Genomic DNA, 18,330 nt, shown 5'->3' with positions numbered 1-18,330 from the left:
TCTTGACTAATAATGAAAAAAAAAACCCTAAGTTCATTCATCTTTATATGCCCAGACTAAAAGTATAGTGTTTGTATATAAAAGTACTCAACCAGCATTGATAAATTGAAGGTATTAATTTGCAACAAATGATCAGGATTTTTATAAGTCTTGAAAAACAAATAGAGCAGTTAAAACAAATTACTAATTCAAGAATGATACAGAGAATGTAAGTCTTTTTATAGAAAAATGTAAAACTCCCACAATACTGCAAGCTTCCAGAATCAAGCATGCAGTGCAATGATGAAAACTGAATTTTACGTTGATGATTACCTCTAGACAGGGTATAGGGCTAATAGAATCATGGAGGTATACAAAAGTCCTCAAAACAGCGCTTATTTAAATCTAAAACAAATGTTATAATGTTAATTTTGATAAAATAGGATGGATATGGTACTCATCATTTTGTTTTCTTGTTTGCATATTTACATTTTTTTTAAAGAAATGAGAACACCAGAACTTTGCAGAATCAGCAGTGTGTATTAATGCACCAGCAGCATTTACCAGCTAATCATCTATTTTATAAAACATCATTCCTTTGAAGATCTCTAATCAAAAAATCAGGGATCTCTGCATCTCATAATTTCAATACACAGTTGTGACACTTAGATTTACAATTGAGTACAATTTTTCCTCCACTTATATTTAATTCCATGACTCACCACCCTATAGCCTGAAAGGAACCCAAATGGAATGTGTTAGTTTAATCCAAAAATTTTCAAAGTACATTCTCATTTACAATTGTCATAGATTGTAAATTGTCATAGATTATAAATTAGAAACTTTGAAAAATTTTGGATGAAACACATGCTATTGGGTTCCTTCAGGCTATAGGGTGGTGAGTCACAGAATATAGTACATGGAGTATTGAATTGAGGCTAGTTTAAAGAATGAAATTAAGAATCCTTTCATCTTAAAATACATTATTTCAGTAATGACAAAATAGTTCAAGTTTTTAAAGTTAACCTCCTCCCAAGTTTTCCAGTACGGAACTCAAACTATAAATCTTTAATCGGAAGAATATGATATCTCTTTTCCTGATGTGGAGTTACAATCTATGATGACTGTAAATGAGAATGTACTCAGGTCAAGCAAGATAGAAAAAAATGCAACCTACTATAATGCCTCCTTTATTCATAATAAACAATAGAACATTAAAAGCCAGAGACATTCCATAGGATAACCCCATGTTTCCCAAGGTCACTTCAACCCAGGATCCTTTCTTTCTAACCTTTATATCTTCTTTCTAGAATTTGTGTTCTGAGAATATTTTATATATCATGTCCATTCGGGAATAATTCAGTTTCTGAAAATCCCATGTTGAAATGGTCCTTCTTCATCTTTTCATAGCATGCATACTATATTTACAGCTCCCAGTGTTTTTCAGCTTGTTTCTTTTACCTACTCATTAGTGCTACTTTTTTTTAACCTTAGAAGATCTATTCAAAAAAGTATTGTCAAGGTCACATAACCCAACAGTTAATATGACATCATTTTAAAGGTGTCCCTGGGTCATACTTTGTAAACCAAAAGCAACACAAGGTTTTCTTACTAATAGAGAAAGCATTAAAAATATTTTTATCTTTTCTCTAAATTAGCATATGATAACTTCATTGGCTAAAAAACTCAAATGACTAAGCATTAACTAGAAAATATTTCAACTATCGGTGATAAAAAAGATCTTATTGCCTTTTTTTTTTTAAGCCTCAAACTGATTTTTCCAATTTTATCAACTGAAGTTTGGCTTGAAAATGTCCTAATCCAAGTCACATATGACAATCTGTATGCAGACACACGGATATCCTTAACATGTGTTGGTTTTCCTATGGTCTGTCTCCTTGAAAGCAAAGTACCATAAAACTAGTAAGAGGAGCCTCTGGTAGGGGATTTTGCTGCATGTTGTTTAATAAGAATAAACACATATTTTAAAGAAAAATATCAGATTTTCCTTTGAAATATCTTACCTTTAACGTGTATATGAATTAAAATAAAATGCATTAACATATCCATTATTTGAGGAAATTTCTATTTAAAGAAAATTGCTTTAAATTGCCAGGTCAGTCAAAGCTGCTTGGATTTCCAAACTTTTACCATCAATTATTGATTGTATTTTGACACGGAAAGGAGAAAAGACCTGGTAGTAAAGTCACAAGAATTTTATTATAGCAAATACTTTCATGGTATTTGACAGAACTCAGAACTATTTATAAAGAAAGAAAGAAAAATCAAACAACTAAAAGATACATTTCATATAATAGGAAAATATAAAAATAGAAGCCAAGTGACAGAATGAAAAAGTTAGCTAAGCAATGGATTTGAAAAACTTTGATTCTAACTATCTGACTTGTTGCTAATTGTCCAAACAGATAATAATTTAAGATGGTCTTGTGAGACTTCCTAGAAGTAAAAAGGAATTATTGAAAAAATGTTCAAATATTTTATAAATACCAAATACCAAAAATATTTATTTTCATTGTACTTTCTGACTTGCTTCAGTGAAGGTGTCCTTTTACAACACTCTGTTTCTTGTTTCAAATTCTCATCTAGAGATGTTACTTTCTTCCAAAGTGATACTCCCAACTTACCACAATATTCCTGATTAAGAAAACGCTAGCTGTCCCACCTGAGGAAAAGAGAGAACTGCAGAACAATCTGTAAAGTTCCTAGACAGTTCAATCAAGTTAAGAATGGTCCAGCTGAGATATTTTGTTACTCCAGCACTTTTCAAGTATCATTATGAAATCATAATTCTATCTCAGTGTGAGATTTCTTATATAAATAGGAAGAATTTCATTTCTGTAAACATTTGCAGGGCCAGCTGTTTCTCTGAATAGATTTGTTTCCCTTTAAGAGAGCCGCTCCAGTGAAAAATCTTTTCTAACATCTCATGTCCAGACCCAAAGAGAAACCCAATGTTTTTCCGTGAAACGACAGAAATACTCAAGTAATATAAAAGCTTCCTGTAATCAAGGAATTGTCTAACTATTACAAGCATGTAATCACTCCTTACAGATTCCTAAAGAATTAAAAATGTTCTTCAGTTACTCATAGTTCATCAGATGTACTGTTGGCCTTTGCTAATTCACATTCTTCACTGGTTTGACAACTCTGAAGGATGTCCTTGTAGTGGTTCTTCAGATCTTCATAAAATGAAACAGTTTCTGGTGAGTAAGCCAAGGGTAACACCTTTTCATTTAATAACATCTGCACTCGGAATTGTTCTTTAGGAGTCTTAGCATTTTCACAGTGGTAAAGCACAAATATCAGGTTCGAGGCATAAGGTACAATGTGACCGCTTCGGAACTTCCGATGCATTTGTTCCTTGTAATTGTAAGCTGTAAGGGGTTCCTTGTCTTTGAAGTAGCCCATGAGAGAAAGCAGTGGAAGAAGGGTCTCCGCATGACCAAACTGGAGGATGACTGGAGAAGAAATTGGCTGAGACCTTCAAACAGAAATGAAGGGAAAATAAGGTATATATATTCTTGTCATAGAACACAGTATTTACGCTTAGGAGTAACTTTCCCATCTTTTTTTAGTTTAAATAATCCCATCTATTTTTTAAATCTTTATATACATTACTCAAGCATATGGCTGAAATTCCGTGTGGCAGAGAACCAAACTTTTTATACCGAAAGTTAAGTTCCGAAATTCAGGATCACTGTACTGTTGCAAATCCATATAAAACAGTGTGCATACACATTTTCCTTTAAGTTTAAAGAGAGACAAGTGTCTTATAGATACAGGAACTTGAAACAGATGTGTATTTCAACACTGTATTGCCTTTCTGTGCATAAAACTGAGCAAACTGGCCCTTAGTAAATATTACTCCATGGAGCTCAATCCTTCAATGGTTTACAAAACCCACAAAAGGTTAGTGATGTAACCTATTGTGGCTGAAACGTGTCTCTGGTTGGGAGTGGGAGTATAAAGTGCCAGGAATACAAACCACTTTCAACACTGAGCTAAATCAATTCTTTTTCTTGAAGTTTTCTATGATTTTTTTTTTTCTGGTAAAGAATTTTTATAAGAAGCAGTGAATGACTGCTTAGCCTTTTCCCTACTTTTATAGAAAAAATACTGTTTTTCTTAAATATAATTTGTAAACCTATTCAAACATGACTGTCTGACTTTTTGCCACCACTCATCAGGTTACCAATTTAGTGCATGTGGATTTTCTGGGAGGACAGAAGCAGCAGTTCTAGACCTTCCTGATTCCCTCTGCCCTCAATACACATAAACAGAGCAAGTAGAGAGCAAATCCAAAACCCATGGGAAACATTTACAACATAACTAGGTGGAAAAGTATTCTCTATGAACCACTCCAAGTAGCATCCAGTCCCAAGCACTAGATATTATCAGTATCTGTTGAAGAAAGCAGAGAGAAGCCACAGAGCATCTGAGCAATCTGAGAACAGGAGAATCCCCAACAGCCAATAGGTATTCACTGGAAGCGCTGTGGGTGAATTGGAGATAGCAGCTCAAATTGGGAAGTATTTAGTCCTCTCCAGGACTTGGTGAGTGCAAGGCAGGCCTGCAGTGATGCCTGGGGCTGGAGAAACCTGGAGCTCCTGTGAACTCTCCAAACACAGGGCTCACACTAGAGAAACTGCTGGGAGTGAAATTCCGGCCAAGCAGGAGAGGGACAGAAGAGATAAAGGAAAAAGTAAGTCCACATGAAAGTAGGGGGAGGGGAACAGAGCCAGGAAATCTCAGAAAACAACCCATCATACTTCTGAACAGCACACACACCAGAACGGGGTGGGGTTTGGGGGGGGGGCTCTGTGAGATGAGACAAGCAATCTGACACAAACCTTTTTCTAAATGTTCAGGAAAACAATTCATACTAAAATAACTACAGAAAAGCATGTAAGAAAAAATGAGCAGAATAACTTCCATATATAAGAATACGCTAGAAATATATACTCAAAAAGTACACTGAAACTGTTAACAGTATTTCAAAGCAAACTAAAAGACAATTATTCACTACTTTGAGATTAATATTCTCTAAAAGGTGTAAAACTTAAAAGCCATTCATCAACAGGAGCTTCCCAAGCCTCTGTTCATAACTGGTATACTTTAATTAGGTCATTTAAAATACCTACAACTTATATTTAATATATTTCCAAGAAGCAGCCTCTCAGGGCTGAAGTACCAAGCAGTGGCATTCAGAACACAGCTATATTTAGTTTGGCCAGCATAAGTATTTTTAAATTTTGCATTACTTATCAGTATTTAAAAATTGAGAGGTTTAAGATTCTTAAAAATCCAGATTTTTGGCTCTTCTTAGAAATCTGAAAGATCTGGCAGCACAAGTCCATATATACCCATAAGACCATAATCAGCTAAACAGGAATAATGTTACCCAACCTCTAGACAGGGCACATACTTGTTGCACAGCACACGTATCATTCCACATGATCTAACGTAGGATGAATTCATTCCTTTGTTACTTGCCTGGCTCCTTTATACATCTCAGTATATTCAAGTCTAAGCTAACACCACTGTCATCATCTAAATAATGAAATTTAATAAGGATACAAGTTAAAAGAAAAACAAGTAATATAAATATACTGGTTTACATTTTAAATCCTTTAGCCATTAGGTAGAAACCTAAAAACCTCAAAGCCAGAAGCAATCCTAAATTCAACTTTCAGTTATTGCTCACCACGGAATCTATTAGGACACAAAACAGGTCAGGGAGGATAGCAGCAACAGCAGCAACACCTCCACCATCTAACCAGAAGAATCTATTGTCAGTAACTCTCTCCACTTTCCCCCATGCCAAGAACTCTAATAAACTGGGGACAACATATGACAATATATCCAAACTACTGTCATTTCAGCAAGTAATTTATATGCCATTTGGGAACTTTACATTCTTTTTTCTACCAAGTGTGTGAGATCAAGTGCATAATTTACACTATGGACAGCTTCACTCAGACCAGCCCCTTTTTAGGCACCCAATAACCACATGTTGCTGGTGGCTACTATGCTGGAGAGCACAGGACAGACAGTGGTATGGACAGTCTTACATACTTAGATTCAAAAGTTAATCAAATAAATAGCAAATAGGAGAAAAGATACAAGAAAAACAAAAACACACACATGAAAACTATAAATTGGGGGAAGGAAAGAGACCAAAAGGGCTAGCACAAATTATGAGTTCAAAGTTCATTAATTGCATCCAAGCTATAGAAGAAATGAAATCTAGACTGTGACTCAGATTTAAGTTGTAAATTTCAAGGTTCCTTGGGTTTATACAAAAGGCAGGAAACACCTTCCCCTTCCCTTTTTTTTTTTTTTTTTACTGCCTTACTGTCAGTGATATGTTAAAATCAGTGAATTCTTCAGAAGAAATTTGAGGAAAATTATACTTAAAAATGCTTATCGGAAGTTTTATGGGAAATCAAGGAAGTTTATATATTAGATTCTCACAGTAAAACATCCCATCAAAAACAAACTACTGTCTTCTACCATTTGATGAATCCAATTTGTTTTAAAATTGTATTTTAGAATTCCAAATAATTTTCAATAGGAAGCAAAAGTGCTAACTTTTTATAAAGTCCATAAGTATTGATTATCTTCTTACATAGAGCAATGTCTATTATACAAATTTGAAATACACCAAAAAACCCCCAATATCTTGAAGGTCTAGTTAAATGCACTAGTAAAATAATAAGACAAGGATAATAGTTTACAAAAACTAGAGCCCATTAAAAGCAAGAACAAGATTTTGCTTAGAAATTGAAATGTGCCTGTAGGGAATAATAAACTTATAATTTTATTTTTATAATTTATATATTTTTACAATAACCAAGTATAAATATTTTAAGTTTGTTGATAATGAAAAGTATTTTAAGAGAGCACAATTTCATTCATAATCATTATTTTTCTACTTTTACCCTTTGTGATTTAACGTAGCTTGCTACTCAAGAAAAAGCCACTAGCTGATGATGCTCGTATTCACACAAAAGGCCCTGGGCAAATTAGCTGCACTCAATTTTCCAAAACGTAATAAAGAAGAGACTTTTGAAAAGATCCATTTGGTTAATTTGTTAGATGTGACATGCCCTGTCATTTCATGCCAAGTGCCAGGCACCATGCTAGTTTCTTCTTGGAGGAGGAGGGGAGGGGAGAAGAATAGTGGCACAAAAGAACAAAAACACAAATGAAACATTTCTGGCTCTTGCAGATTTGCATGTGTCTGTTAGAGAAACCTAGAGAAGAACAAATCCTTCTGTCTAAGGAAGAATTGAATACACTTTGCTGGGGAGGTGGTGTTTGAGCTGGGTCATGAATACATTCCTACTAACTCTTAAAACAGAAATGCTGCTCATTGTAGCCTTAGCAAAGTAATTGCTTACCCTATGATACAGGTACTATCATACCCTTTTAGAGAGGGAAAAACTAAGCAGCTTGAAAACTAGAGGGCATAACCTAGTTATGAGCAAATTTTAGGGCAGATTACTCAATCTCTCTCAGGCTTCCTGCCAAATGAAGATAAGCTACTTCCCTTGCAAAGCTGTTGGATTTGAGCTACAGAAAAATACTCGCGTATTTGCCATCAGATTGATCGATGGCTCTATGGCAAACACTACCACAGTGATAGCAAACAGCCACAGTGGCAGCAAGAGCCACAGCAGTTCTAGCAGTGAAGTGACCCAGCACACAAATTAGTGGTGTGCCGAGTTTAGAATCCAGGAGATGAGTTCAAGTCAGTTCTCCTAAAATATCATCAGTACCTAACACTTTATTCTAAAGGTAAACACAGTATCAAGTAACAAACTCATTTCGTTGAATAGCATATTTTAAAATTCATCAGACATCCAAAAGTGCTAAAGATCCAAATGCAAAAGCAAAACCACAGGTATACCATAAATTAAATTGTATGGAAACAGTTTATACCAAAAAATTTTACTTGGAAAAACCTTAATGCCTTTGATAAGAAAATACTTGCTTATGAGGAGTAAATAATTTAGGAACTTAGTAACTTCTTAGTCACTTAAATTTACTTTCAAATCATTGTTGATTAAAATCATTTAAAATCAAGTAATCCCAGCACTCAGGGAGGCCGTGGGCAGATCACTTGAAGTCAAGAGTTTGAGAACAGGTGGGCCAACCTAGTAAAACCCCATCTCTATCAAATATACAAAAAAATTAGCTGGGTGTGGTGACACACGACTGTAGTCCAAGCTACTCAGGAGGTTAAGGTACAAGAATCACTTGAACCAGGGAGGCGGTGGTCGCAGTGAGCCGAGATCGCATCACTGCACTCTAGCCCAGGTGACAGAGTGAGAATCTTTCTCGGAAAAAAAAAAAAGAAAAACAAATCATTTAAAATCAAATCAGTTCTTATTTGTGGGAAGAAACGTCGTATTTCAACATACTGACTGAGGAAGACTCCATTGTCAGTGCTTAGTAACACTCTTCAGCAACATGCAATTTGGCAAAAGTACATGTAAAAAAAAAAATCCCGCAAAATTTTTAAAAAATGATATTATTTTCCTTGTTTTTGTTTAAAGATACAGGAGCTCACTCTGTCACCCAGGCTGGATTACAGTGGCGTGATCATGGCTCACTGCAGCCTCGACCTCCTGGGATCAAGTGCTCTTCCCACGTAGGAATCCCATGTAACTAGGACCACAGGAGCGTACCACCACGCCCCACTTATTTATTTATTTATTTATTTATTTATTTATTTATTTATTTTTGTAGAAATGGGGTCTTACGTTGTTGCCCAAGCTGGTCTTGAACTCCTGGCCCCAAGTGATGCTCTCGCTTCGGCCTCCCAAAGTGCTGGGATCATAGGTGTAAGCCACCATGCCCAGCTGATTGTTTCTTAAATAAGGCATCAATTCTTTTCTAAGAATGTAAAGGCAAAGACCACATTTCTCGGGTGTTTCATCTGAAATGCACATGCAATAACAAAAAAAAAAAAATATTCAATGAAAAGCACAGTTCTAAAAAAGCTGATTAAGATAGTTTGGCAGAACATGTTTCTCAAGACACAGGTCACAAGGACCCTGCTGATAAAACCAGTTGTGGTAAAGAAGCCAGCCACAACCAGCCAGAATCAAGAGGGCAATGACAGTGACCTCTGCTCATCCTCACTGATCCTCACTGCTCATTATGTGCTAATTATAATACAGTAGCATGCTAAAAGACACTCCCATCTGTGCCGTGACAGTTTACAGATGCCATGGCAACTCCTGGAAGTTACCCTATATGGTCTAAAAAGGAAGGAACCCTTGATCCCGAGAATTCCCTACCCCTTTCCCAGAAAACTCATGAATAATCCACTCCTTGTTTAGCCTATGATTAATAAATAACCATAAAAAATAGCCAACCAGCAGCCCTCAGGGCTACTCTGCCTATGTGGCAGCCTCCCTTTTATTCCTTTACTTTTTAATAAACTTGCTTTCGCTCTACTCTTTTGGCTAACTTTTGAATTCTTGCCTCCCTGAAGCCAAGAACCATGTGACCTCTGGCGCTGAACCCCAATTTTGCCCTATGACATGATCACTAATGATGTAAGCCTCTAAGCAGATGAATAAAGACAAGGGTGTAAGCATCTAAATTTTTACTCTTGCTTGGAAGAAAGAGAATATGTCAATAAATGACAATTTTTAGTCATAAAACCAGTATCTAGGCCAAATCTCCAATCAGTAATTAATAGCTACTTGGAACACTGCACTGAGAAGGATTCTGATGTTGTATCCAGACTCGATGTGATCTATTTCATATTTCCTACACATTCTACTCTCAATTCATGAACCTCCTCTCCTTGCCAGTCAATCTCTCCATCTTTACCTTTGATTTCCTAGATGTAACTAAAATGAGTTGGGTCATTTCTAAGACACTGGACTATAAGACATATTAAAAGAAGATGTTTTAAGTTAGTATTATGTCCAGGTAAGGTTTCTTAAGAACATGTTTTTTAAAAAGAAAATAAAGTTAGTTTTATGTTGCTGCATAATTTTTCTGCTTGACAATATCACTACTGGTAAAGTATAACACAAATATATATAAAACATATAATCACCTAAAACAAATTATCACTTCAAGAAATATGTATAAATCACTCCTAAATGTATGTACACAAATCTTTACTGGATACAGGTAAGAATATACTTGGTCTGGTTTATGTCTTTTTTAAAAAAAAGTCAAGGAAGCTTGACTATTAAAAATCCCCCTTGGAGAAATTTTATCTCAGAGAAAAACAGCTTATAAAATAGAAAAAGCTGCCATAATGTTTCATATAATATGCTATCAACATGAAACCCTAAGGACTTAGGGTTCATTAAACTGAAACCCTAAGGACTTAGGGTTCATTAAACTGAAACCCTAAGGAGGACTTAAAATTACGTTTTAGCAACTACACGTTTTATACAATTTTTAAAAACCTGACTTTATTCTTGATTTTCCCATTTCAAAAACAGAATTCACTAAATGTCTGGGTTGAGGTTTCAAGGGTAAGAATTACACACACTCTTAAATAAGTTGCAACAACTAAAAGAATGTTAAGTATTTTTTGCTTTATCTCAAAAGTATTTCCATTACATAACATCTCAGAATATAAATCACTAAAATCTCAAACATAAATGTTTTTCTTTGCTATTTTTTCTTAGCCTGAATTCAACTTAGTAATCTTTAATGGTTCAAGGGCAAACTAGAATAAAGATAATAAAGATTACTTTGTAAAGTATTACTATTCATAAATAAAGCAATCTTTATTATTATCTTTATTCCTCCAGGTGCTGTAAGAAAGGAGAGAGGCTTCTTTCTTAAGGTTCCAATGATATTGTGAAATATAATATATATTTGGTCTTTGTTCCTGTTTCCTGGTAGAAACTCCTAAAATCCTTGAAATCTCCCAAGTGCTGTCTTTTTGTGTGCTCACATTGATTGATAGCTTCAGGATGGGGCTGGTCAGCAAAAAGGCAAAGGCATGATTACAGGGTTAGGATTTTCAGGCCCACCCCTCAACCTCAGGGAAGAGGGAGAGGGGCTGAAGGTCAAGTTGATCACCAACGGCCAATAGTTTAATCATGTCTAAGTAATGAGGCCTCCATAAGAACCCAAGAGGACAGGGTTTGGAGAGCTTACGGACAGCTGAAAATGTGGAGGTTCCTGGAGGGTGGTGTGGCCTTGGGAGGGCATGGAAGCTCCACATCCCTTCCCTCATACCTTGTTTTATGTGTCATTTGTATCCTCTGTTAATATCTTTTATACTAAACCGGTAAACCTGTTTCCCTGAGCTCTGTGAGCCACTCCTGCAAATTAAGTGAACCCAAAGAGGGGGTTGTGAAAACCCCAACTTGAAGCCAGTCAGTCAGGAGTTCCAGAGGCCCAGACTTATAACTGGTGTCTGAAAAGGGCAGGAGGCAATCTTGGGGATTGAGTCCTCAACCTGTGAGACCTGATGCTACGTCCAGGGAGATAGTGTCAAAATTAGAGGATACCTAGCTAGTGTCTGCTGCTTATTGGTGGGAACCCCCATCCCCCAACACTGGGTCACAGAAGTTAATAGAGTTTGGATGTTTGTCTCCTCCGAATCTCATGCTGAAAAGTGATCCCCAATGTTGAAGGTGGGACCTAGTGGGAGGTATTGAATCATGGGGATGGATCCCTCTTGAATGGCTTAGTGCCATCCTCTTGGTGATGAGTGACTTCTCAGTTAGTTCACATGAAATCTGGTTGTTTAAGAGTCTGGGGCCTCCCCCTTCTCTCTCTTGCTCCTTTCTTGCCATGTGATACCTGCTTCCCCTTTGCCTTCCGTCAGGATTGTAAATCTCCTGAGGCCCTCCCCAGAAGCAGATGCTAGAGCCAAGCTTCCTGTACAGCCTGCAGAACCGTGAGCCAAAATACACTTGTTTTCTTTATAAACTACCCAGTCTCAGGAATTTCTTTATAGTATTGCAGAAATGGACCAACACAGAAAATTGGTACCAAGGTGTGGGGCATTGCTATGAAGACACCTGAAGATGTGGAAGTGCCTTTGGAACTGGGTAACAGGCAAAGTCTGGAAGAGTTTGGAGGGCTAAGGAGACAGGAAGATGAGGACAAATTTGGAACTTCTGAGAGACTGGTTAAATGGTTGTGAAAATGCTGATAGGGATATGAACAGTAAGTCCAGGCTGATGAGGTTCCAGATGGAAGTGAGGATGTTATTGGGAACTAGAGCAAATGTTACCCCTGTCACATCTTAGCAAAGAACCTGCTGTATTGTGTCCCCTAGGGATACCCTCATCAATTTTTCCTCATCTTCCTATCTTCTTCTGAGCCCTCCAAACTCTTTCAGCCTCTGCCTGTTACCCTGTATTGTGTGCCCTAGAAATACCCTAGGGCACACAATACAGGGATCTGTGGAAGTTTGAACTTAAGAGTGATGGTCTAGGATATCTGGCAGAAGAAACTGCTTAGTAGCAAAGCATTCAAGATGTGGCCTGGCTGCATCCAACAGCCAATGATCAAATATGGGAGCAAATAAATGACTTAAAGTTAGAACTTATATACAAAAGGGAAGTGGAGTGTAAAAGTTTGGAAAATTTTCAGTCGAGCCATGTGATAGAGAAAGAAAAAGTATTTTCAGGAGAAGAATCCAAGCAGGTTGTGGAGCAACCACCTGATAAAGAGGTTATCATGGCCAGGGCATGTTAGCTCATGCCTGTAATACCAGAACTTTGGGAGGTCAAGGCAGGAGGATCACTTGGGCCCAGGAGTTCAAGACCACCCTGGACAACAACGTGAGACCCCCCATCTCTACAAAAAATAAAATAATTAGCTGGGTGTGATGGTGCATGCCTGTAGTCCCAGCTACTTGGGGGCAGAGGTGGGAGGACTGTTTGAGATTGAGGGGTCAAGGATGCAGTGAGCTATGATCATGCCACTGTACTCCAGCCTGTGTAACTGAGAAAAACTCTATTTCCAAAAGAAAAAAAAAAAAGAGAGATTATCATGACTAAAAGGGAACCAGGTGCTAATATCCAAGACAATGGGAAAAAGGCCTTGAAAGCATTTCAAAAATCTTTGAGGAATCCCTTCTCATCACAGGCCCAAGAAGCCTAGGAGGACTGAATGATTTCAGGGGCCAGGCACGGAGCATTGCTGCCCTGGCCAGCCTCAGGACACTGCTCCCCACATCCCAGTAGCTCTGGCTTCAGCTGTGGCTCAAAGGGCCCCAGGTACAGCTCAGGTCACAGTTTTAGAGAACACAAGCCACCATAAGTCTTGGCGACTTCCATGTGGTATTAAGCCTGTAGGTGCACAGTATAAGAGTAAAGAAGGCTTGGCAGCTCCCATCTAAATTCCAGAGAATTTATGGGAAAGACTGGGTACCCACATAGAAGCCTGCCACAAGGGCAGAGGCTCTCCATAGAGAAACTCTTCTAGGGCAGTGCCAGGGGGAAACATCACAATGGAGTCCTGCCACAGAGTCCCCACCAGGGAACTGTACAGTGGAGCTGTGAGAAGGGGACTGCTGTCCTTCAGATCCAAGAATGGTAGAGCCATCAGAAGCTTGTAACCTCGGTGTGGAAAAGCCACAGGCATTCAACTCTAACCCATGAGGGCAGCCATAGGGGCTGCACCCTGCAAAGTCACAGACACAGAGCTGCCCAAGGCCTTGGGAGCCCACCTTTGTACCAGTTTGCCCTGGATGTGGGATGGGGAATCAAAGGAAATTGTTTTGGAGCTTTAAGATTTAATGACTGGCTTGGCACAGTGGGTCACACCTACAATCCTAGCACTTTGGGAGGCCGAGGTGGGCAGATCACTTGAGCTCAGAAGGTCAAGACCAGCCTGGGCAACATGGCGAAACCCCGTTTCTACTAAAAATAGAAAAATTAGCCAGGCATGGTGGTGCACTCCTGAGGTCCTAGCTACTTGGGAGGCTGAGGTGGAAGAATCGCTTGTGCCAGAGAGGTCAAGGTTGCAGTGAGCTGTGATCATGTCACTACACTCCAGCCTGGACCAACAGAGTGAGACTCTGTTTAAAAAAAGAGAGAAAAATAAAAAATAAAAAAAAAAGAAAAAGAAAAAAAAAGATTTAACAACAGCTGGGTTTCAGATTTGCATGGAGCCTACTGCCCCTTTCTTTTGGCCAATTTCTCCCTTTTGGAATGGGAGGTATACCAAATGTCTGTACTACCATTGTATCTTGGGAGTAAATAACTCATTTCTGATCTCACAGGCTCATAGATGGAAGAAACTCATCTCCAGATGAGACTCCGCAGACTTCAGACTTGCGACTTTTGAGTTAATGCTGGAATGAGTTAAGACTTGTGAAACTCTTGTGAAGTCATAATTGTATTTTGAAATGTGGGGATATGAGATTTGGGGGGCCAGGGTTGGAATGATATGGTTTGGATGTTTGTCCCCTTCCAATCTCATGTTGAAATGTGATTCCCCATGTTGGAGGTAGGGCCTGGTGGGAAGTGACCGGGTCATGGGAGAGGATCTCTCTCAAATGGTTTAGCATCATTCCCTTGGTGATAAGTGAGTTCTTGCTCAGTTCGTTCATATGAGATTTGGTTGTGTAAAGGAGCCTGGGACCTCTTCCTTCTCTCACTTTTGCTCCTGCTCTCACCATGTGGTACACCGGCTCCCTTTCCCTTCCACCATGAGTGGAAGCCTTCTGAGGCCCACACCAGAAGCAGATGCTGGAGCCATGCTTTTATAACCTGCACAACTGTGAGCCAATTCAACGTCTCTTCCCCAGCCTCAGGTATTTCTTCACAGCAACGCAAGAATGGACTAACGCAGAAGTTGTGTTGACTATTGTTGTGTTGTTGTGAAGTCAGAGGAAAAACAGTGTTTTTTCCCAAACAACTCTCAAAGAAGGAATAAGTGAAACATCTAACTCATAACGATGAGGTATAAAATTCAAGAGGACTTAGCCAATAATTTTTCAGACATTTAAAACTATATGTTTCAAATCAAGGGCCCATTCATAGTTAAGAATTTCAGAATGCTCTTCTTATAAACAAGAATGACTAAGCAATATATAAACGAATTTCTATTTCATTGTTTGAAACTCAACTGGCAAAATATCAAACTCAGGTATATAAAAAACCAACTGCCTCCAGGGAATTATCTATTATCAAAAGAGCTTCCAAAGAGCTAATATACAATCCTTCTTCAACAGTTGTTTATGCTTATCCCTGTTTGCCCATATAAAAGGCTAACTCACATTTCTGTTTTATTTGACAAAGTTAAGTAGCACAGTGTCAAATAAAAAAACATATTATGTTTCTATGCCAAATATGTGGACTCCAAACATGGAGACTTGGATACCTTCAACTGGTAGAAGCTGAGACAGTTGCGGAGTTTGTGTGTGTGCACACATACAGTAGGGTTTGTTTGTTTTCATAACTTTTAAACACCCAAAACAAATTCATAAAAGTATTTATTTATGATCCAATTTTTACCAGAAGCCATTAACGGTATGTGCCAGGACTGTATAAAGTAAATCAGTAATTTCTGTGAAGAAGTGATTTGGTCCCAAGTCTATGAACACACTGCTCTTTGCCGTATGTCACAATTTAATCTTAAAAGAGTCCAATCTGGTTCTTAAGCCATCTCCTAGCTAACTGGAGTTCTTAAGCCTAACTCCAGTTAGTATATGCCCAATCACTATTTGAAGGAACCAAATCTCCAGTTTCTCCTTGAATATACCAAAGTCCCAAAGATGGTATGAGAACTTTTCTGGTTTCACTTCCAACCTTCTCCAACAAACCAAAGCTGGTCTATGAATAAGCCCAAAATACTGGCAACAATAAATGGGTATGAGTATGTGTATATGTCTGAATGAGGGAGTAAGAAAGTGTGTGTGTGTGTGTGTGTGTGTGTGTGTGAGAGAGAGAGAGAGACAGAGACAGAGAGACAGAGAGAGGAGAGAGAGAGACACACAGAGAGAAACATAGGTATGTAGGTATAGGAGGGCAAAAAAGAGAACAAATGTGAAAGGAATTCCTTCTCGGTTGACACTCATAATTATGCTTTTCTTATATAAAACCCCTGCATATATTTTGTCATAAGACTGCTGAGAGCATAAAGATTGCTATATTTTATTTTATCTACGGTATCATGTGGCTTTGTCACTACCATTCAATAAACAGAGTTGTGAGGTTCAGGATACCATGACAGAAAGAACCAAGTTTTTCCTTTAACAGAAGAATAAGCTGAGAGAGGTGGCTCACACCTGTAATCCCAGCACTTTGGGAGGCCCAGATGGAAGAACTGCTCGAGCCAAGGAGTTTGAGACTAGTCTGGGAAACATGGAGAGACCTTGTGTCTACAAAAAAACCCCACAAAATTAGCCAGGTGTGGTGGCGCATGTCTGTAGTTCCAGCTACTTGGGAGGCTGAGGTGTGAGGATCACTTGAGCCCAGGAAGTCGAGGGTGCAATGAGCCACGATCATGCCACTGCACTCCAGGATGTCAGAGTAAGACCCTGTCTCAAAACAAACAAACAAACAAGCAAAAAATACAGGAAGATGTAAATGTTTTTTAAGGGAGGGCTGCCAAGGCAATCACTCAATGCTTACTGCATCTGTGATTCTTAACTTTCACAAAGGACATGAAACCATCTGAGAATCTAAGAAAATGGAACTTCATACTAGAGAAACGCATGTGGCCCATAAAAACTTGAATATAGTTTCGGGATTTCAGACTCTATACTGCAAGAATCCCTGTGCTACATATTACAATGTGACATCTTGAGGAATAATATGTCTGTAACTCTGTCCCATATTGGTTTGTGTCCCTAGAGTCATATATATTCCACAAAAGTCTGATAATTTTGTCCTAATACTATATTTAAAATGTCTAAGCAGAATGAATAATTAACACCAAATTAAGAATAATTCAGATGTTCTGCATTCTGATCCAATTAGTCATAGTTCTCAAATTAACTTACATCTCCCATTACATTGTAATGACTATAATAGTCATTACAATTACTATTCTTTCTTTGAGACTCTTGGCAGAAGTATCCCAAAGAACAGGAATTATACCTTTAACTCTGCTCTCTCCCTGATAAAAATGCATTAAACTTGGAATGTTGCATTTTCCAAAAAGTGACAAAACCACTTGAAAAGATACATATTTTGCCTGAAAATGTAAACTATTAATACAAATATAAGAAAGCAAATGAGTAATCTATATAAATGTCTGGATAGAAATATACAGAATCATAATGTTTTAGGTTTGAGATCTGGTCAACCCTTCTTATTTTAGGAATAATAGTGCGAAATGATTAAGTGGATTACTGCAGTTCTCCAAATTACACCCCTCCTTTTACTTACAGAAATTAGTGAGGAGATTTTACTATGTCTTCAAACAAAAACAAAGTTTAAGTCTAAAATCCTGTCTTTTAATGAGGGTTAATAACTATGTGTGTGTTCAAAGTAGATAAAGGATACAAAGCAACTACTTCAAGTCATTCAAAAAGCTCAACCATTAAAAGAACTAATAATTGCATGTTTTCCCCCTAAATGTACTCAGCTAGATCCTTCTAAGCTCTTAATTCACATTTCACACTTAATTGATGTTATGCAAAGTATGTTTTTAAACATGATTCAGGAATATCAAATACAGCTTTACACAACTCATGTAATTCCCATATTTATGTAAGTATACAAATAAGCAACATGAACTGCCAGATGCTTTGGGAAGAAAATTACCAGAAAAAAAATTTTTGTTAAGTCTTCCACATCTAATTGAAACATCAGTTCCAGGGAGTATTTGGAGAAGCATCAATCCAACAGCTTAACATAAATCAGGAACAAAAATGACTCAAGTATGACATTTTTATTCCTGAAGCAAAAATACACTGAAACAGTTTCCACTTCCGGTCAAGACAGAGTAACAGGGACCAGATTTACTGTCCTACCTTAAACTACCAGAAAGCTGAACAAAACACACAAAGTTTCAGACACTCAACAATAGTCATAGTATGAGAAAAAGAAGGCAAAGGAGGTGACTCCAACAACTGCCCCTGCTTACTGCCAAGTTTCCAGACTATAGCACAGGGAGGGGACACCCAAACAGCTCGGAAGTCACCCTGAGCAGCTGAGATGGGAGTGAGAATTTAGGAAGGCCACACTGGCTGAATTCACAGGAAGAGTACCTGAGAAGAGAGTGCTGCAGACCAGCACGGGCTCCCTCAAGTTTTCAGCTGGCACTGAACAGCACATGCATATGAGAAAACTATCCAAATCCCAGAGAAAAAACATTGAAAAGGAATAGGTAAAAATTAGCAGAGTTAATTACAGATTACTCCTATCTATA

At 37.9% G+C, this 18,330-nt stretch overlaps 1 protein-coding gene across 3 annotated transcripts in view; it reads right to left on the bottom strand.

The window, feature by feature from the left end:
- Positions 1-2,180: 2,180 nt before the first annotated feature.
- The window catches only part of MINPP1 (multiple inositol-polyphosphate phosphatase 1), a 46,154-nt gene continuing 30,004 nt past the window's right edge, over positions 2,181-18,330 (bottom strand). For all 3 annotated transcript variants that reach the window (XM_015147616.3, XM_001101346.5, XM_077946740.1), the window contains one exon: positions 2,181-3,481. In XM_015147616.3, the coding sequence (XP_015003102.2) occupies positions 3,281-3,481 (201 nt within the window). In that variant the 3' untranslated portion in view covers positions 2,181-3,280. The remainder of the gene's footprint in view (positions 3,482-18,330) is intronic.

Source organism: Macaca mulatta, chromosome 9 (assembly GCF_049350105.2).
Source record: "Macaca mulatta isolate MMU2019108-1 chromosome 9, T2T-MMU8v2.0, whole genome shotgun sequence".
Lineage (NCBI taxonomy): Eukaryota > Metazoa > Chordata > Mammalia > Primates > Cercopithecidae > Macaca > Macaca mulatta.
This window is presented reverse-complemented; position numbering and strand designations above follow the sequence as displayed.